Source organism: Cotesia typhae, unplaced genomic scaffold, assembly GCF_013202065.1.
Source record: "Cotesia typhae breed Kobodo isofemale line unplaced genomic scaffold, CoteBio_Ctyphae scaffold_45, whole genome shotgun sequence".
Taxonomy (NCBI): domain Eukaryota; kingdom Metazoa; phylum Arthropoda; class Insecta; order Hymenoptera; family Braconidae; genus Cotesia; species Cotesia typhae.
In genome coordinates this window covers 691,886-711,835 of record NW_027423777.1, presented here as the reverse complement: position 1 = coordinate 711,835, position 19,950 = coordinate 691,886, and the positions used below count along the sequence as shown (strand labels likewise).

Here is a 19,950-nt window from a genome sequence, read left to right as displayed (position 1 = left end):
GATCCATCCAATAAATTTCAATTTCAGAGCATTTTAAATCGTCTGTGTTGTTTAAGCTCATAAACGACGCGAAGTTCGAAGAATTGCCTGCAGTGAAGTCAACCGGTTTCTTCCAGAAAAATTCTTTAGTGCATAATTAAGTGTAAATTTTATAAATAATAAATTTACCGGCAAAAATTTTTAAATTTATTAAAATAATCAAGAGGAAAATTGACGGTAGATTTTTTACGGTAATGGTGGGTATAATTGAAATATTATACACATTTTCAATGTATTGAAGTTGTTGAATAGCAACTGCAGTAGAAGCATGTATGACTGAGATATTATACTTAATAAGTTTTAGGCCAAGCCTCTAACCCTGTGAGAGTTGGCGGTGGAACGTGATCAAGGTCTCACTTTCGAACCATCCGGTTGTTTATCGTTTTCATAGACTAAAATACTATTTTTTAATATGCAGGCCTAATATTGTATTATCAATGCATTATCATATTATTTGTCAATACACTAGACAACTCGGTCAACCTATCACCTACATACATTTGTGAAAAGTATGGTCAATTCTTGATACAAAATTTTTATTTACATTAAATGCAACTTATCTATACACATGATCAATTTAAAGCTTTTTGATGTATTATATTTTTTGTCTTTTTTTGCAGTGCGTAAATATATAAAGATGATGGTTTTCCGACTCGTGAACACGTGACGTATCAATGCCCATGCGCGAAACAGGGAAACTCAAAGTTGATTCCCACAAATTTTCAACGACTGGCCTTGCGATTTATTTATGGTCATTAGTGCGATTTAGACGTGAGGTAGCTTGTCGCACATTTGATTGACTTCAACGGTCTAAGTCAGGTCGTCTTCCCCTTGGCATTTTAAAACAATAACAATAAAAAAGTTCTCGCGCACTGACAAACTGATGATAGATTTTATTAATCGTCTTGAAATTTATTTATTTTATTTTTTTGATAGTTAACTAACATTTTTTTTATTTCTGAAACAAAACAGACCAAAGAGATCGGACTTTACTTTAAAGCTAGGAACAGACCAAAGAGATCGGACCTCGATTCAAAGCTAGGAACAGACCATAGAGATCGGACCTCATTTCAGAGCTAGGAACAATTTGTATTGGAAAACTAAATTGTCGTTTTTTAGTATTTTCTATTACTTATTATTTATGTTTCTTGTGAATCTTCCCTGAACTTTTACAAATATTTTAAGATCAAAATTACCAAATTGGTCCAGCCATTCTTAAATTTTAGCGAGATAAACAAACATGATATATATACATATTAGCTGTTACCCGCCCGCTTTGCTGAGCACTTTATAAAATTGCATTTTTAGATCTACACTTGAAATTAAATTGAAGTATTGTTTTGATTTGCACAGATTCCAAATGAGCATTGAAAGTTTTAGTCAAAGTCATTGCAAGTCTCATAGATAAAGTTGAAATCTGTCTAGCTTCAAGTGCGAACAATTTTTCTGTTATTTAAAATTTTCACAGTGATATCAATTTTTTATAGAAAATAAATTTAACATGTTTTTCACGAATTCTATTTAAATAAGTAGCCAAATTTATTTTTCACATATCTAGTGTTTGGAAAATGCACTCATTTCAATCTGTTACACTCCTTTGATCCCGCAATAAGAACAATTTATAAGTTATAGAATCAGCAAAAATAACATGTATGTAAAATTCTTAGTTAGTAAAAACAAAAGAAAACCGTCTTAAAAATAAATGAAAGAAAAATGGGAGTCTTTTGTTTTTATAAGCGGGAAAAAATGTTCATAAAAGTACATAGGCCATGGATAGACATATCAAATTTTCTGATTATTGTCTTATACGAAAATATTATGACATAAAAAATTTTTTCCACGTAAATAAAATCTTATAAGAAATTCTGCAATTTCACAGATTTCTGTAAAATCTTAGAATTAAAATTTCATGAAACTCTCATCAAGAACTAAAAACTTTGCTTCTATAAAATTTTTATTTAACTATTTATTCAACACTGAATTCCGTAATATAAAACCAGTATCTTATGGAGATACTAGCAAAAATACTTTTTTTCAAAAACAAGTATGACAATGGTCCAAGAACCTGGATGTGGAGCAAGAAGGACCACCAAGACGGACCTCACATAATTACAAAAAGAGATTTATTTATGCATTACAAACTTGTAACAATTATTTTTCGGTATATGTAGGGCATCCTTTGTAAATCGAAAATCTATCGTATGCAATAATTTTCGACTTGAAAAACGAATTTTTATTGGTCTACTGTTCTCTTAGGTCTTCCACTAATAAAAGTTAATTATTGAATAATTAAAACAAAAAAATCTAACTTTCAATCCATTGAAACAATGAGCAAAAAATTAATAAATATAATACAACAAAACTTATTAATAATTAAATAGGTCTTGCGAATGTCTAGAATATTAATTTTAATAACTGTGTCATCATCGACGATCAATAGCACGATTGTGCGGGTCACGATTTATCGCAGAAAAAATAGTGTCAGGTTATGAGGATGACAAATTTTCGTTTCTTCGACCAGCATACACGTACAGAAGCTTGACTTTGTTGGAGAGAGTAGAAAGTAAGAATAAACGAAAATGTTTGTTAACCTAGTAGAATTGAAAATGGTATATCTTCATTTGTTATAGTTTATTTAGATAACTCGATTCATGTTAAGCAGCAATGATCATGATTAGTACTTGGATGGGTGACCGTTCGTGATATGTTAATTAACTCTTTGAAAATCTCTACAGTAATTGTTATTTGTATATTTATTTATAAATAAAAAATCGTATTTTTTAAATTATAATTTTAATCTAATTATGATCATATATAAATATCAAACAGTTAATTTATTTGACATTTTCATACAATTATATAAAGCAAGATATGATTACACAAAATTCAGTAAATCCTAATGTACATGCCTTAAGCGCTCGTGTCATACGTAAATAGATCCAAGTAAAGATTTACTCTCTATGTGCACTAGGGTGATTCAAAAAAAAAGAATATTTGTTTTTTCGTTTGGTACTCTGAAAAATAGGTTCCTAGACACCTCCAAGAAAGCCTCTCCAAGCATGAGTTCTTAATTGTAACGGGAAGGTCCTCCTTCTTACAGTTTTCTATTTTTTCTTATTATCAGATAGAAAAATTTATATCTCGCTTCCAACTACTTGAAAAAATATCTTGTTCCTTAGATTTTGTAGGAAATTGAATGCTCTACAAAAAAGGTCTCTTACGATTTTTTTCGTAAACCCAACCGTTTAAAAGATATTAACGGTTAAAGTTTGATTATTTTTGGGAAAATTTTTTATTTCTTATGAATTTTATAACTCAATGAAAAAAATCATTATGAATGATGAAACTCATAGTTTTGTAGAAAATTTACTGCTCTATAAAAATGGTCTCTTATGATTTTTCGATCAAGTTGAGCGTTTACGAGATATTCATCGTCAAACATCAATGCATATCAATTTTTCTAGTTTTTGATCAATAATTCGAAAAATTTCAATTTATTCTGTGAGTTTCAAGGAAATTTAGACAAATTTGAGTTTTTATTATAAAAGCAACTCCTATAGATGTTTTCTGTTCAAAAATTCATTTAAAAGTTTTTATTCTAATAATATTTTTTTAAAATTTTATCTTTAATAATTTAAAATCTTAATCGCGTTGTCATTTATTATTATGAAATTTGTTCAGTGCGTATTTTTAATTTGTTTTTCACAAAATATACATAAAATTTTCGTTCGAGGGGATTTTTGTTTTGAATTCCATTTCTTCTTCTGTTTGTCTTCTGAAACTAACGCCATCTATGTTTTTTACTCTCAACTATCTTCAGTATCTACCCATTTAATACCGTATTTTCAGTGTTCCTAAAACTGATCATCTTGAATACGTAATAAAATAATTCATTTTAAATAAGTCTTATAATCATCACATAAATTTATTTATCATCAATTAACCTACAATGAATAAAGAAATACGTTTTATCGGAATACCTCTACAAAGAATTTCGGAACGTAAGTTACCAAAAGTGAAAGAGGTTATGCGTGTGTTTTTCTACCAACTTAAAATTTTAAAGTATTCAATCAAACAAAGTGCTAAAAATTCAGTTGACCAAGTTATTGAACTGTGGAGAAAAATTAGATTCCAACTAGTGGAGCTCCTAATGCAGTCAAAAATTTCTTCGCTATCACAGTCAATGGTTAAAATTACAAAAAAATTTCGATAAAAAGAATTCAGCGCAAAACCAAAAGGAAATGAAATTTCAGACTGATCTTGAACAATTATTCGACATTGTGAGCGAAAAATCCTTAAAAGTGCTTGATGATAATATTAGAAAGTTGTATTTGGATCAAAAATTCGGTACCCATAAAGAGATTCTTTCTAATAATGTACCTGTATCAAACTTAACCACGACTATGATGGGAATAGATGAGAGTAGTAAGTATCTGAGATATTTAATTATTATAAAGTCAGGTAGTAGTGTAACTTTTCATAGATGACTAGATGACATTTGACTAGACAATTTTTGGAGTCCTTTCTTAATTATTTGTCATCAAAATGAATAAATTCTATACATTTTCTTCGTTTAATTTATAAAACAGATCTTATTCCAGACTTAGATCAACCGTCTACCAGTCATGCGATTGTTCCAAGTGAAAAATCAGAGTCGTTCTCTACGTATACATTAAGTGGAGTTACAAATTTTGGATCTGATTCAGAGTATGAACCTCCAATTCCGACAAAACGAGCAAAACTTGATGTCTTAACTCCTGAAGTCATTTTTGGACTCGACCGAGCTAATGTCAGCAGTAGAAATGCGATGTTTATTATTGCTCCGGTTTTACTAGCAGTAGGTATTAAAATTGAAGATACAACGCTCAGTTATAGTTCAATTCAACGAGCTCGTATGCTTCAAAGAGAAGACATTGCTAAAGGACTTAATGACAACTTTAAGACACACGATAAATACGTTGTGCATTGGGACGGAAAAATGCTGAATGACCTTGTTGGATCAAAATCTGTGGAACGGCTACCAGTTATTTTAACTGCATTTGGTACCGAACAATTACTTGGGGTTCCAAAAATGAATTCTGGGACGGCAGACAATCAAACATCAGCCATTTTATCGACATTGAGTGAATGGGGTATTACTAATTATGTTAAGGCGATGTGTTTTGACACGACGGCAGTTAATACAGGTAACTTATCAATGATAATTTAATCTAAAAAATATTTAATTATTAACGTTCTAGTTTAATTTTTATTGCTTACTGAATTTCACTTTTGAAATTATTGAGAATTATTTACTCATTTGGATTTTAAATATAATCTACAATTTGTTGAAAATATTAAATTTAACGATAGTTATCTATTTTCTTTATACAGGAATTCATAACGGTACATGTAAGGCAATTGAAAAGACTTTGGGAAGAGAGTTAATCTAGTTACCATATCGTCACCACATTTTTGAGATCATATTGAGAAGTGCATTTGAAGTATATTGGCCTGTGTCATCTGGGCCAAACGTACCAATGTTCGGAAGATTTAAAAATCATGGGATGAAATAAATAAAACTAATTATAAATCTGGAATTGAAGATACTGTTGTTGCTGATATCATTTTGGATAAAAAAATGAAATATCTAGTTTAATTGCACAATCCTTACAGGTATGATTTAACTGCGATTTTAAGAAAAAAATTTTCTTGTTTCTGACAAATTTTTAATTGTTTTTGATAGTTACTACAACCCCGAGATGACTATAAAGAATTGTTGGAATTGTCGTTGATTTTCCTTGGAGAAATGCCTCAAGAAGAAATTTTTTTCAAACGTCCTGGTGCAATTCATCATGCTAGGTGGATGGCAAAGGCAATTTACAGTTTAAAAATGTTTCTATTCAGAAATGAATTTAAACTTTCTAATAAAGAATTGGACGGTCTTCGGCAAATTTGTATATTTATAGTTACACTGTATTTAAAAGCTTGGTTTTCATCAACTTCTGCAACAACTGCTGCTAATCATGACTTGCAGTTTTTGAAAAATTTATTCGAGTACAAAAATATCAATTCATTGATTTCTTCAGCAACTTGAAAAAAATGATTTTGCATTTATGGTATTTAAGTGATGAACTTGCCATTTTATCATTATTTGACGATACCGTTTCATTGGAAGTAAAAAAATATTGTTGGAGCTGTTAATACTCGTAACGGTACAGATTCTAAAGCTAAAAATTTATAATTGATAAAAACGATTTGAATTCATTAACGCAAAAAGTCTGAGTGACTTTGTTTCTAAAAAGTCTTTAAATCTCTTTAAAATCTTTGATTTACCATATGACTTCCTTGATAAAGATATTGAATCGTGGCCTACTAATGACAGTTACATTGAAAATAAAGAATACTTTAACCAATTGAAAGTTGTTAATGATTCAGCAGAACGAGCTGTTGCATTAGTTAGTGAGTATAATCAATGCTTGACAAAAATGAAGAGCAATTCCAATACTTATTGCAAATTATCAAAGAACATCGAAAAACTACCCAAACTGCAATAGAGGAAATTATTTACAGTAAAAGTGTACCGTTATGTTGAAAATATTGAAAATTATATGGCAGTTGATAATTAAATAAATAAATTCTTCGATAAAAAAGTGAAACACATGTGAAACACACTAAATTGAATTATATATTTAAAAAAATGCACTAATTTTTTGTTTTAATGTAATCAAACATGTCCAAGACTAAAAAAACTAATTAAAAAAATAGTTCATAACATATTTCTATTCATAGAAACTCAAATTTGTCTAAATTTCCTTGAAACTCACAGAATAAATTGAAATTTTTCGAATTATTGATCAAAAACTAGAAAAATTGATATGCATTGATGTTTGACGATGAATATCTCGTAAACGCTCAACTTGATCGAAAAATCATAAGAGACCATTTTTATAGAGCAGTAAATTTCCTACAAAACTATGAGTTTCATCATTCATAATGATTTTTTTCATTGAGTTATAAAATTCATAAGAAATAAAAAATTTTCCCAAAAATAATCAAACTTTAACCGTTAATATCTTTTAAACGGTTGGGTTTACGAAAAAAATCGTAAGAGACCTTTTTTGTAGAGCATTCAATTTCCTACAAAATCTAAGGAACAAGATATTTTTTCAAGTAGTTGGAAGCGAGATATAAATTTTTCTATCTGATAATAAGAAAAAATAGAAAACTGTAAGAAGGAGGACCTTCCCGTTACAATTAAGAACTCATGCTTGGAGAGGCTTTCTTAGAGGTGTCTAGGAACCTATTTTTCAGAGTACCAAACGAAAAAAAAAATATTCTTTTTTTTTGAATCACCCTAATGTGCACTACGAGAGAGAATGGAAGAAATAATTTTAATTTTAAGATAATTATTCATTAGTAATTTGCCCCAACTTGATAATAAATTACAAGAAATTAATTTTATTTATAAATCACTTTTAAATCTCGTTTGAATTTTATCGCGATAGCATTTTTTCATACAGATGGAACGGCCTATTTCACTCCATTGTGCAAATCATAGAAAAATAACCAATTAAAGATTGCGTTACCAGCGATCAGCCAGCAAAACAATTGAGTATCTGGACTAGAAATTTAACAGTAAAACCAATTGGGTTCCCCTCTTGGGTCCGCACATTGGGATGTCAAGCAAAACCTTGTTAGGTCCTCATTGGGCAATCGCTTTGAGGTCCCAATGGGAAAATTCCCATCAGAATCCAATCTAAAATTTAAAAGAAAAAAATTTTATGATTTTCGAAAAAATTAAAAATAGTTTAGGAACACTCACATTGGAACTCATTAGCGAATTTAATTTAAATTTATATGGAATTATTGATTGAAAAAATTCTTGGCATGAGTTGGGTTCGAACGCGAGCTTTTGGGGTCCTCAGTAGTTCATACTACCACCCTATCAAAAAAATCCATGTGGATTTATGTGGGAATCCATGGGAATCCACATAGGAAAGTATGGATTCCTATAAGAACCTATAGGAATCCACATGGGAATATATGGATTCCCATAGGAATCCATATAGGAACCTGTGGGTACATGGGCTCCCATGTGAGAAATTCATATAGGAAGCATGGATTCCTATGAGAATCCATATAGGAACCTGTGGGTACATGGATTCACATGTGAGAGATTCATATAGGAAGCATGGATTCGTATGGTAATCCATGTAGGAAACTGTGGGTACATGGATTCCCATATGAAAAATTCATGTAGGAAACTATATGAGTTCGTTTGGGAAGGTATTGGTACATGGAATCTATTGAGCTAAATTCTTTTAGAACTAATAATTATATATGTATCATGATAAAAAACTAATAACCAATCTATGTAGATAAGATAATTTTTTAATAAAAATTTATTAGTAATTTTTTCATAAACGATTAATAATTTTTATATTAAAATTTCGTACAAGTATTTTTTATAATTTAGAAATTTATTTATTAGTATTGCATTATACATTTATCACAAATAATAATTTTAATAAAATAGTAAATTAGGAAGGTTACAAAGATATTGTATCTCGGGAAGATTTATAAAAACACATATACTTTTAATAGTTTTTGTATCAATAACATCACATTTTGTCCTAATTTTAACTAATTCTACTCTTGATACCGTTAAGTTATTTACTAATATTCTTTTGCATAGAGTTAGTTCTCGATTTGTTCCTCGGTCTACAATAAATGATTCTATTTGAATAAACGAGCCATCTTCAAGTACTGCGAAAGAATTGTCAGATCGCTTATTATTTTTTTTAAATGTTAAATAGGCACATTGATCTTTAATCATTTTTGTAAAAAACGATATTTTAGTAGGCTCCAATCCTAATTTCAAAGCAATATTAAGCAATTTTGCACTACTAGTTTCACTAAAATAACGACTTTTACTAGTTACTGCAAGAGTCTTTTGTACAGTTTTAGATTCTAAATTTAGACAGAATTTATGAACTTGAGGTGATAGTATGTCTCCTTTTTCTGACAATATTAATTCGACAGCTTTAGACATAAATAAATTTCGACATACTTGTTGATTAACCCCTTTTGCAGCTTTAATCATTGTCAATAAATAAAAATTTCCTGATTCAAAACCAAATGAAGAGTGTGCCCATAATGGTCCCCATTCTTTAACACTTTTAGCTAAGTGTGTTAATTGATGAACGTTAAATGTCTTCGCATTTTTGGTGTAAAGCTTCTCTGTCTCGTGAACGAATTGGTGCAGTAAATTGTTAGCTATCCGGATGTCATCTAACGTCATATTTGACTGAAGCAAAAGATGTAGTGCTTCCACAAATAAAGCCCAATGAGATACATAGGTGTCAGGTAAGCTTGTCAAACTCAACAAGGGTAAACTATAATACAGGATCCAATTTTCATACTCGCGAGCTTTCCAGTGAGATTGATCTTCCAATGTACGCACTAAACGACTAACCTGATGAGGAACTCTAATATATTTCATGTGCGCATTAATAATTCGTTCATCATTTGCCGTGAATGAAAACAATCTATCAGTGGTATTGCGCCAGTAATTTAGAAATTGTTTACCAATTCCGAGTAAGCAACAATGAAGATAGTTAGGTACAAATCCATTAATTATATTAAATAATTCTAAATCACATAAAGGTGTCCTTGATTTTATGCCATACCGGTCAGGTTCCAATTCAATATCAGATTCATTATCAGATTCATCATCAGCTGCTGCTTCACAATTAAGGCTGTCCATCACAAAAACAGTATCTTCTTTATTTCGAAGCTCCGGAACATAAGCAGAAATATTAGGATATTTAACGCTTCCTCTTGCATTATTATTACGCTTAACCCATTCTCCTGGATGAAGACACCAATTGCATCCATAGTACCCATTAAACTGATTAATACCTTGCATTGGTGCTCGAGCTTGCGAATCAACACAGCAGTTTAATGCATATACTTTTACATTTATTTTTTCTCCTTGAAAATCACACATAATTCTAGAAGTAGACAAGATATTCATATTTTTCACAAACGGAGTCAAAAAAAACATTCATATCTGGCTTACTTTTACCAAACAATAATGCTCCAAGTAAGGGATGATGTGTTCTTACATGGATTGGTAACTCGTTTATCATTATCTGTATGGGCCAGATGCTTGTGTTGGAGCTCTTGAAAACTGGTGCACCATCAGCGTTAAAAGTCAGAGTGGCATATGAATGACGATGCGTCGCTGGTAACATACCCAAAAATTTTCTATACTCTGACCCATCATATATGTCACTATAAATATGCTTGGTATGCTTTCTTTCATTAACAACATACTTATAATGAACTCCATATTTTTCTAAACAGCTAGCTATTTCATGAGCAATATTTAATGTAATAAAAAAATCCCAATCTTTCATGTTTATCTCCATAGTACAAGATTTACAAATTATCTTATCACTCAGAGATTTAAATTGCGTAATTTGCTTACAAGATGAACATTGTGCATGATATTTAATCGTTGACGATGGATTAAATAATTTGTCAATTAAATATCGAGTCTCTGCAATTACTGGTCGATCATATAAACGATTAATCATTTTAAATAAATTTTCTGTGGCTGCTTGAGACAAAAAATTTGTCAATGCATATTTTAATAACATAACATATATATCTCCTATAGAAACATTCACACGTTCTTTAATTATAGTAGAAAAAGTCTCCGAGTCCATAACCTTTCGCAATTCCGTGAACATAGTATCATCAAAATTATCATTATGTGTATTTTTAAATAATTGTTGATGTGGTAAATTGTTTTCCTCACATTCTGCTTCGCCGCCATTTTCGCTCTATAAAAAACAAATAAAAAAATTTTAAGAATTTAATTCATTCATAATATTATACAGCATTAGATTTTGATTTTAATGTAATCAAGTTTAGTTAACCAAAAAATTTCTTACCGAATTGTTATGTTGGTTAGTCTCAATTGCATTCGGTTGTATTGTTTGATCATCATTACATAAATCTATTGAAAGTTCCTATAGTTTGAATTATGGAAAATTAAATACATAACAAAACTTATGAATTTATACTTGATTAGAAAGCTTTAAATTAACTAGGATTAGTTAATAAAAATATTATTAACAGCTTAAGTTTCTGTCTCAATTATTTTTTCCATAAAATCCACTAGTTAACAATTTTACTAATTTTTATTGAAACTTTGTCATATTCTTACCGAATTGATGATTTGGTTAACTTGCAAAGACTCTTGTCGTAATAAGGGATTATTTGAACTATTTAATGAAGATTCCTGTAATAACAAATATTAATTAAAAAATTGGAACTTATGTATTGCAAAAAAGTTACAATTTTATTTTTATTCAGTCAATTTTCGTCTTATAAATTAAGAAATAATGCAATTATCTAACTAAATCAACGTATGTCGCAGTGATGTACATATACATATAAAATAATTATAATTAAATCGTTCAGTTGACTTAATAATAATAGAAAAGATGATTTACAAAGTTACGATAATAAAATAATTTATAGTTACTAGCAATTGTTTCTGTTTATCACTCCTTTTTTTCATGTCGTACTTCGTCGATAAGAGTATTGATGCGCCGGAATCTTTTTCCAGATATAATTTATATTTATTTGGTCTATTCATTTTGTTGCTTCAAATTTTTTAATAAATCATTTATTATTAAATATTTTAATAAAAACGAATTTTCATTTATGGACGAGCTTATATTTGAATTGTCAATAAAGATCTCAGATGTACATATACCAACTATCATATTTGTATATGCATATATACTCTACATGTGCATATAGTTACTGCTCCCGTATACTATAGTGATAAAAAATGTTAGCCAATCACATTACTACTATAGAAAGAAAGAGTCGCAAACTTGTTATAAAGATTTATAAGATTGGTGGAATGTTTCATTAGAAGAGCCTAAAAGCATATATTTATAAATCAGCCTTAAGGTTTACACTACAACGGTTGGCTTTTCTGAGAAAAACATTTTCACATGACTATATCACGAATGTCTTTAAAATTTTAGACACTTCATCTCCATTATTAAAGTAAAATATTAAAGTAAATCTTGAGATATAAAAATGAGTAAAGTTACTCACGCGTACGTTTGTTATCTCGATGATAATGAGAAATTAATAGTCAAAGTATCAGATATTAAAGCCTTCAAATCTGAAAATGTTGAGGACTTCGACAATACTAAAAAATACCAGGTTTTATGGTATGACAAAGCTACGAAAAAATCAAATTACTATAGGGATCGTGCCTCTAGAGTGTCACGCCAACTAGTGACTAAAACGCGAACCTTTTGAGCAATAATAATAATAATACTATCCTTCTGTAACATGTGATTTTCGATAGATTTGTTTTTTTATTGCGATAAATTTTTTAATAATTTACAATGTCTTCATCAATAAAGTCGTGTTGTATAAAAGGTTGTACAGAAAAATCTCGCAAAGAGCAAGGCATAAATTTGCCGGTGAAATTTTATACTTTTCCACAAAATACTAGTGTTTATCCGTGGAAGGAGAGTAAGCGTTTAAAATGGATAAATGCAGTGAAAAATATGTGTAAGTAATTAACAATTATTACAAAAATAAATACATCTTTTAAGTTAGTATAAAAAAATGTCTTCATATTTATTTTATTAAAGTTAGTAAGCAATCATGAGATAGATAATAATTAAATAATAAAAATATAACCTAAAATTTTTTTTTATTTCAGTAAAAATCCAAAAGACTGGAAGCCAAATAAAAGTACAAGAATTTGTAGTGTTCATTTTATTAACAATAATAAATCAGAGCATCCACTTCATCCATCGTATGTTCCTTCTATTTTTCCGGAAAAAAAAATACTAAAAATTTAATTCAATCTGTTAAGCGTTTCGAGCGTTTAAAAAATCGTCAATCGAAAAAAATAACAACAAGGAGTTAATGATAGTTGACAGTGTACAGAATAATAATTCAGCTGAAACTAATATTAACAATAATAATAATAATAATAATGATAATAATAATAATAATAATAATAATAATAATAATAATAATAATAATAATAATACAGGTGTCGTAAGAATGAAGCAAGACCCAGTTGGAATTGAACTTCAGGAAGATTATAATTGTGAAATAAGTGACTTAAACTATTCTCATTCAGTTACTCGAAGTATAAGTTGCCAAACTGAGGAGCTACCAGATCATTCGTCGGAAGATTCTTCGTATTTTTCTGTAATTTGGATTGCCGAGAAGGTGTGAGTACTGCTGCAGTGCAGGTCCATTTGTCAGTAAAAAAATGGATGACAAAATGTGTGAGGCTTCTATACCAGTTCTGAAGAAAAATGTCACGGATTCTAGTTGTGATCCTATCAATATTGAATCGATCAAAGCAAACTGTCAAGGCTTTCATGGGATTTCTTCTGTAACTTCTGATGAGACTATGAGCAATTTAACTGGTGTAACATTAGCTCTTTTTTCATGGATCTTAAATCTCCTTCCAGATAGTAAAACTAATAAAGTTGATAAAAAAACCAAATTATTAATAACTTTAATGAAACTAAAAACCGGCTTGTCATTTACAGCACTGTCTGTTTTATTCAATGTTCATCGTACTACTATTTTACGTACCTTCATAAAAAACCTGCGGCAGCTTCACATTGCAATGGAAAATTTTATATTTTGGCCCTCTAAAGCTACAGTTCAAGCATCTATGCTCGAAGCATTTAAATTACATTATCCTGAAACACGTGTAATTATTGACTGTACAGAGGTGAACACCGAGGTTCCACCAGAAGTTAAGCACAGAGTTTTAATGTACTCTAATTATAAGCACCATCACACTACAAAATTTTTAGTTGGGTGTACTCCAAATGGATTTATCAGCTATTTGTCGAAGGGTTATGGTGGTCGAGCTGGTGATTGTTTTATTACTAATGATTGCGGACTAATTGATCTAATAAAGCCTGGAGATGTTGTTCTTGCAGATAAAGATTTTCCACAAATACAAACTAAAGTTGAAGAAAAAAATGCGATCTTCGTTATGCCTCCATTTTGTAACAAAGATCAATTTACACCGGAAGAAGTAGACGAAACATATAATATTGCTTCAGTCAGAATACATATTGAACGAGTAAATCAGAGAATAAAGGACTTCAAAATTCTTTCCAAAGTGCCAGTATCGTTGTTACCTCATATTGATGAAATTCTTTTTGTGATTTGTGCTATAATAAACAATCAAAAGCCACTATTCAAAGAACAAGATTAAACGTCTCACAAATGAATTGATAAATTTAACAATTGTAAAATATTTAGGTATAGAGTAAAAACTTTTTTGTCAATGTACAAATATATTTTATTTGTAAATATCATTACAATATTAACGAACATCGAAATAAATATTTTTTTACGAAGTATATTTGGTCATAATACTTGTTTTCTATCTTACACTAATAAAATCTTTTATATTTAAAATGTAATTATAGATAACTAATTACATGGAATAACATTCGTAAGTATTTTTATTTATATTAGTACTTAAGATAAAAATTCACTGTTTAAACTTCATTGTTAATCTTTTAATATAATAACAGAAGTAAAAGTTTTCAAGTTTTAGTACATTTTTGCAAAAAGACATTATCACGTGCTACAGTAATTAAAACACTTCCAAGAGGTGAGTAAACAAATAAATCGCAAAATGCAATGTTAGTCACGTACATTTGCACCTGTATTTGTGTATAAATGCAATGATTTTGACTCAATTGCAAACCGTTCTCGTCATATTTTAAATATTTCACATTACATGTATGATCATGTCGATCAAAAACTGGTATTTTTTGCAATTGTAAGGACACTTGATCTCAACTAACCGTTTTTGCCAAATATTCGCTCCATATTCTACCACTGCATCAGGTGAGCAGCTTAACCAAGGTTGACATATATTAACGATTAATCCGACTTTCATAACTTTATGTGCTGGATCAATTAACCCTTCATACTCTTTTAAAAGCAATGCTTTCCATTTTCCGACCGTATGTTATTGCAGATGTTTCAAGTGTATTTGGAGTCAAAAAATCAGAAATAACTTTATCTACGTCAAAACGATTACTTTTTAGTTTATGGGCATTACTTGCAGTTATTCTTAGAACTCGTTGTTTAAACCATTCATCCGATTGAGATTGATGTAATGTTTGTACACTAATCTTAATAATTTTGTCAACATCACAACAGACCTCACTTATATAGAAATTATATGAATTTTCGTCAATCACAGTGTCTACGGAATAAATATTATTACACGACTGAAGGCTGACTATATCTGTTACCAATTTAGTTGCCTTAGTTTCCATATTTATTTTTTCGTTTATTTTTACTAAGGTTACAAGAGTTTCAGCAGCTATTATTTCTTTTTTATTCCTCTTTTCCAAATTAACCATAGTTTGAAGAGGTGAGCCAGCAAGTGAATCAGGAAAAATGAGAGATTCTAGCTTACAGACTTCAACATTTGAAAACTCATTTTCACGGTAAGGTGGTGGAGGAAACATTTCCTTATTTTTACTCCTTTTTGGTACTGTTATAACTGTCGTTGGGATGGCTTACCCCATTGTTGACTGATACTAGTTTTTGACGAAGCTGTTTCCGGTGAATTGATGTAGTTGACTACAGCAAAAATATGCTTGCATTTTCCTGATTGTCCTGCTTTACAATCACATTTGCCTTGATTTACATGACGATCATCATTGAGCTAAACATAAAAATTAATGAACTTGTTAAGATGAATTTGATTAAATATTTAATTACATCAAGAATGAGTAAAAATAATAAACAAATTAATACATACTGTTAGTTTGACATTATAAACTTTAGATACAGTTGTCTCTGCAACAACATTGGCGGTTATGATAACCGGATTATTTAAAATTCTTTTTTCTATCACATTCAGTACATGTCCTGACTCGAAAAGTTTTTTGCCTTTCGAATCGTTCTGACCGCGAATATTTTCATCATTTTTTATTGGCCGAAAACCATACTTTATTATTTTTTCCATTTTTTATAATTTTTTTTCATTTATTATAAACAAATTTTTGCCCATTTTGTACACACTTTTTACACTAGAGCGCGTGAGCGTCAGCTGAAGTGCTGCCTCTACAGTTAGTGCACGATCCCTATAGTGCCAGTATTATAGTACTTGGAAGTAAGTACATCAATTAAATATTTCAGTTGTGAATAAATACAATTATATATTTAATATATGACTAATGTACAGAATGCATAATTGTATTATTTTCGAAATAGCAATAGTATTATCAGGCTTAACCTCTAAAGTGATAAATAGTTAATAATTTGTAATAATTATAATAATAAATAAATTAATCAACACGTATTTTCAGGTAGTAAAAAAAATCTTGAAGAAAAAATTAAACAAGCAGAAGATGATGACAATTCGACAAAACTTCGCCAGACGCGTGTCTCATCCAGTGAGAGTGATAAGTCATCAGATGATGAAAGACCGTTAAAAGTAAGACGATTATACTAAAAACTATATTCATTATTTATTGTAACCAAATTTATTTATTTTACAGGAAAGAAAGAAAGATGACTCTCTGAAAAGTAACAAGTCAACTCTGAAATTATCTAAAGTTGATACTAGCACTCCAAACATTTCATTAGAGTTTTCTAGTAAAAAAACTGTAGTCGATGAGATCTATGAACAAATTTATGAACTCAAAAACCGAGTTGTGTCATTAGAGAATGAAAATACAATTATTTTGTCAGATGTAAGCATTTTAAAGGAAGAGTTAAATAAGATTAAGCAAGATTCTATCAAAAACAATCATCGAAACGGTAAAAATAAAATAGTTTAAAATAAAATAATTTAAAATCATTAATTTAAATTAAAAATAACTATTTCATTCAACTATTCAGATGGATGCTCCAGAAAACAGTCAGTTCTAGGTAACAATGAAAAAATTGAAAATGATTTAATGGCGCTACCTGAAGATCCTCGTTACAATAAAACCCTGGGACTCTAATGAAACGAGCACACCTGATTTGACTGAATATAATACACCAGGTATGTTTTACAAGGGTAATAAAATAATATCGAACATTCAGTAATTTAAAATAATCATTCTAATGATAAGTTATACTTTAACGAATATCATATACAACTAAAAGTAAAAAATATTTATTGCCGGTTGTTCATAATGTAGAGATTGAATCCTCTCCAATAATTACTGTTGATGGAAGTTCATCTTTAAATAATAACAAGTCACTGCTGCAGCCTTCGTACAATCGTTACCAAAAAGTAATGATTGATCCCAGTCAGCATCCAAATCAGAAAGACTTCTGGAAGAAGTCTTTTCAAAGACGTCCATAAGAAGTCTAAATATGATGTCTTAACGAATTCATCAATCAGAACTCTTAATCAAGAAGTCGACAGGAAATCTTTTGACAAACTTTGTAAGACTTCTAAAATATGAGCTCTTCAAGTAGTTTACTTACTGAACTCATAAGACATCAATAATCTGAGCTTTTTAAGAGGTCTTTTTTCTGACTTCGTAAGATGTCATGAATATGAACTCTTTCAGAGGTCTTTTTGCTGAGGTAGGATTGAATTGTATTGGCGCATGCGCACAATGATAGAAATTTTATTTTTATTTTTTATCTCTGTTTTAATATAACCTATAAGTGTATGGTACGTTTTCTGTTTACATTCAGCGTCGAATTGCAAAACTTTAATTTAGTGAAATCAATTAATTATTTATAACCAGTGATTTCGTAATTTGTAAATTAAAAGTTCTAAATATAATGTAAGTGCATATTCGTAGCTAATTAATATTTGACTGTGTATGATATTTCATGTTTTTATCAGTGATAAATTTGAGAAATCATTCGATTTTAAAGGTAACGTATACATTTATCCAAAAAATAAATATAAATTATGATTTTTTTTTAATTTAAAATATTTTTTTCTCAAGATGTCTGAAAGAAAAAGATTCAGTGAACTGTCTAAGAGTCAGAAAAATCGAAGATTGAAAAAACGCTATGAGCAGGCAATTTTGGAGACTGCACGTGCAAAAGCATCGGTTGATACTTCGTTTGATAATAATCCAGTTATTAATAACAGTGTAATGAACAACGACAATAATTATGACAGTGATGATTTCAGTTTACAGTCGATTCATTTAGATAATACCGTAACCGATATCTCTTTAAAGACTTACACAGATAATAATGATAATTCTCATTGTACAACAACAAAAACAACATCAACAGTAACAGCAACAACTACTACAACTTCTATCACTTATAATAATAATAATAATAATTGTGATATCGAAGTACCAATTCCTTTAACCAAACAATTAGCTCAATGGAAATGCGAATTTAACATTACTCAAGCTGGATCAAGTGCTTTACTAAAAATTATTAGAAATGTGGAGTCAATAGAAGAGTTAAAAAGTCTTCCAAATGACAGTCGTACCTTAATTGATACTCCTACAGATACTACTATTCGTGAGGTTGCACCAGGAGAATATTTCCACTATGGACTGAAAGAAGGATTAATTGATCAATTAAAAATTGTCGATATAAAACAGATTACAGATATTATCCTGATTAGTATACACATTGATGGTTTGCCAATATCGAAGAATTCAAAACGACAACTGTATCCTATACTGGGAGAAATTTTTCCAAAAGTCTCTGTACCATTCGTTATTGGTATATACCATGGACTGAACAAACCAAATGACTAATGAATTTCTTCAAGATTTCATTAATGAGTACAAAAATCTGAGAGAGGAAGGTTTCGAGTATGATAGTCATAAATTTAAAGTAATTATAAGGGCTGTCATTTGTGATTCACCAGCGAGAGCTTTTGTAACCTACACAAAAGGTCATGGTGGTTTTTATGGTTGCGATAAGTGCATTCAAGAAGGAGAATATAGTGACCATCGAATGTTATTTCTTGATATGGATGCACCATTACGCACTGACTCGAATTTTATAAATCGTTTAAATGAAGATCATCATTTAGGAAAATCAGATTTTGAAGATATTGGTGTTGGTATGGTGTCTCAATTTCCAGTGGATTACATGCATCTTGTTTGTCAAGGAGTATCAAAAAAAATACTGACTTCGTGGACGAAAGGATGGCGACTAAATGATAAAAATTTACTTAAATTAAGTCACAAAATGACTGAAAATCAATATTATTATTATAATTATTATGAGTATTACATAACAACAATAATAATTTAACAATTAATATTAATAAATTTATAGCATGAATAAATAATATTTATTAATTTATAATAATAATATTCTGCAAATTTTCTGTATGAAATCAGAAAGAGCTCTCAATTCTGACTACTATAAGTACTCTTTTATTTGAAGTCGTAAAGAGCTCTTAATTCGGATTTCTGCAAGACATCTTATTTTTGAACTCAAAAAGACTTCCTAATTCTAACTTCTGTAAGCACTCTTTTTTTTTGAACTCAGAAAAAAGATCTCTTTGAGAATATTTGTGGAAGTCTTATATTACTCTTAAAGTGGCGCATTCGACGTCCTCAAGACGTCTTAGAGACACCATTCCGTTAAAAATTACGACGTCCAAATCTTAAATAGGAGTTCATCAAGAACCTCTAAAGACATCATATTGTTTACTGGGATGACCCGATATCTGGAGGAAAAGTATGTGATTTTCGGTTTTCGTTTTAAAAATTCATGTTTACTTCAAAGTCCAATTATTGATATTGTTATTACAGGTTGAAAAGAAATATTTAGATAAAGAAATTTTTATTAGTTCTGAGAATTGGGATTCAATACAGAATCAAAAAGATGATTCTAAATTTGTTAAAAATCTGGCTCAAGCAATTTGGACTCATCATTTAA

General features: G+C 29.6%; 5 protein-coding genes across 7 annotated transcripts; 4 read left to right on the top strand and 1 right to left on the bottom strand.

Annotated features, from left to right (window-relative positions):
* Positions 1-4,204: 4,204 nt before the first annotated feature.
* On the top strand, positions 4,205-5,559 carry LOC141536888 (uncharacterized). Of its 2 annotated transcripts, none has more exons than XM_074257672.1 (3): positions 4,205-4,464; positions 4,641-5,225; positions 5,413-5,559. In XM_074257672.1, exons 1-3 carry the CDS (start codon positions 4,281-4,283, stop codon positions 5,469-5,471), a joined length of 828 nt encoding a protein of 275 aa, XP_074113773.1. In that variant the 5' UTR covers positions 4,205-4,280; the 3' UTR covers positions 5,472-5,559. The 2 variants fall into 2 exon arrangements, with proteins under 2 accessions (XP_074113773.1, XP_074113772.1); XM_074257671.1 differs by having other exon boundaries at positions 4,629-5,225.
* A 4,474-nt stretch (positions 5,560-10,033) lies between these two features.
* Positions 10,034-12,636, bottom strand: LOC141536780 (uncharacterized). Of its 2 annotated transcripts, XM_074257511.1 has the most exons (5): positions 12,166-12,636; positions 11,579-11,875; positions 11,258-11,332; positions 10,983-11,060; positions 10,034-10,871 (listed from the first exon to the last, which is right to left on the bottom strand). In XM_074257511.1, the coding sequence occupies exons 2-5, from the start codon at positions 11,690-11,692 to the stop codon at positions 10,035-10,037; spliced, it is 1,104 nt and encodes a 367-aa protein (XP_074113612.1). In that variant the 5' UTR covers positions 11,693-11,875; positions 12,166-12,636; the 3' UTR covers position 10,034. The 2 variants fall into 2 exon arrangements, with proteins under 2 accessions (XP_074113612.1, XP_074113611.1); XM_074257510.1 differs by having other exon boundaries at positions 11,579-12,636.
* Positions 12,637-13,351: 715 nt separating this feature from the next.
* On the top strand, positions 13,352-14,320 carry LOC141537024 (uncharacterized). Its single transcript, XM_074257864.1, has one exon. It carries the CDS (start codon positions 13,352-13,354, stop codon positions 14,318-14,320), a length of 969 nt encoding a protein of 322 aa, XP_074113965.1.
* Positions 14,321-16,319: 1,999 nt separating this feature from the next.
* On the top strand, positions 16,320-17,105 carry LOC141537023 (uncharacterized). The gene is made up of 4 exons (XM_074257862.1): positions 16,320-16,329; positions 16,443-16,570; positions 16,635-16,896; positions 16,978-17,105. The coding sequence occupies exons 1-4, from the start codon at positions 16,320-16,322 to the stop codon at positions 17,082-17,084; spliced, it is 507 nt and encodes a 168-aa protein (XP_074113963.1). The 3' UTR covers positions 17,085-17,105.
* A 762-nt stretch (positions 17,106-17,867) lies between these two features.
* Positions 17,868-19,719, top strand: LOC141536842 (uncharacterized). The gene is made up of 2 exons (XM_074257606.1): positions 17,868-17,958; positions 18,033-19,719. The coding sequence occupies exons 1-2, from the start codon at positions 17,914-17,916 to the stop codon at positions 18,810-18,812; spliced, it is 825 nt and encodes a 274-aa protein (XP_074113707.1). The 5' UTR covers positions 17,868-17,913; the 3' UTR covers positions 18,813-19,719.
* Positions 19,720-19,950: the final 231 nt, after the last annotated feature.

Excerpts from the sequence above, each read along its gene's own strand:
- LOC141536888 (XM_074257671.1), top strand. The coding sequence starts at position 4,281 with ATGAAATTTCAGACTGATCTTGAACAATTATTCGACATTGTGAGCGAA. Across the intron at positions 4,465-4,628 it reads GATGGGAATAGATGAGAGTA|ATCTTATTCCAGACTTAGAT; the intron begins GTAAGTATCTGA and ends TTTATAAAACAG. Across the intron at positions 5,226-5,412 it reads CACGACGGCAGTTAATACAG|GAATTCATAACGGTACATGT; the intron begins GTAACTTATCAA and ends TTCTTTATACAG.
- LOC141536780 (XM_074257510.1), bottom strand. The coding sequence starts at position 11,692 with ATGAATAGACCAAATAAATATAAATTATATCTGGAAAAAGATTCCGGC. Across the intron at positions 11,061-11,257 it reads TTAACCAAATCATCAATTCG|GAACTTTCAATAGATTTATG; the intron begins GTAAGAATATGA and ends TTCAAACTATAG. Across the intron at positions 10,872-10,982 it reads CTAACCAACATAACAATTCG|AGCGAAAATGGCGGCGAAGC; the intron begins GTAAGAAATTTT and ends TGTTTTTTATAG.
- LOC141537024 (XM_074257864.1), top strand. The coding sequence starts at position 13,352 with ATGGATGACAAAATGTGTGAGGCTTCTATACCAGTTCTGAAGAAAAAT.
- LOC141537023 (XM_074257862.1), top strand. Across the intron at positions 16,571-16,634 it reads ATGATGAAAGACCGTTAAAA|GAAAGAAAGAAAGATGACTC; the intron begins GTAAGACGATTA and ends TTTATTTTACAG. Across the intron at positions 16,897-16,977 it reads CAAAAACAATCATCGAAACG|ATGGATGCTCCAGAAAACAG; the intron begins GTAAAAATAAAA and ends TCAACTATTCAG.
- LOC141536842 (XM_074257606.1), top strand. The coding sequence starts at position 17,914 with ATGTTTTTATCAGTGATAAATTTGAGAAATCATTCGATTTTAAAG. Across the intron at positions 17,959-18,032 it reads GAAATCATTCGATTTTAAAG|ATGTCTGAAAGAAAAAGATT; the intron begins GTAACGTATACA and ends TTTTTTCTCAAG.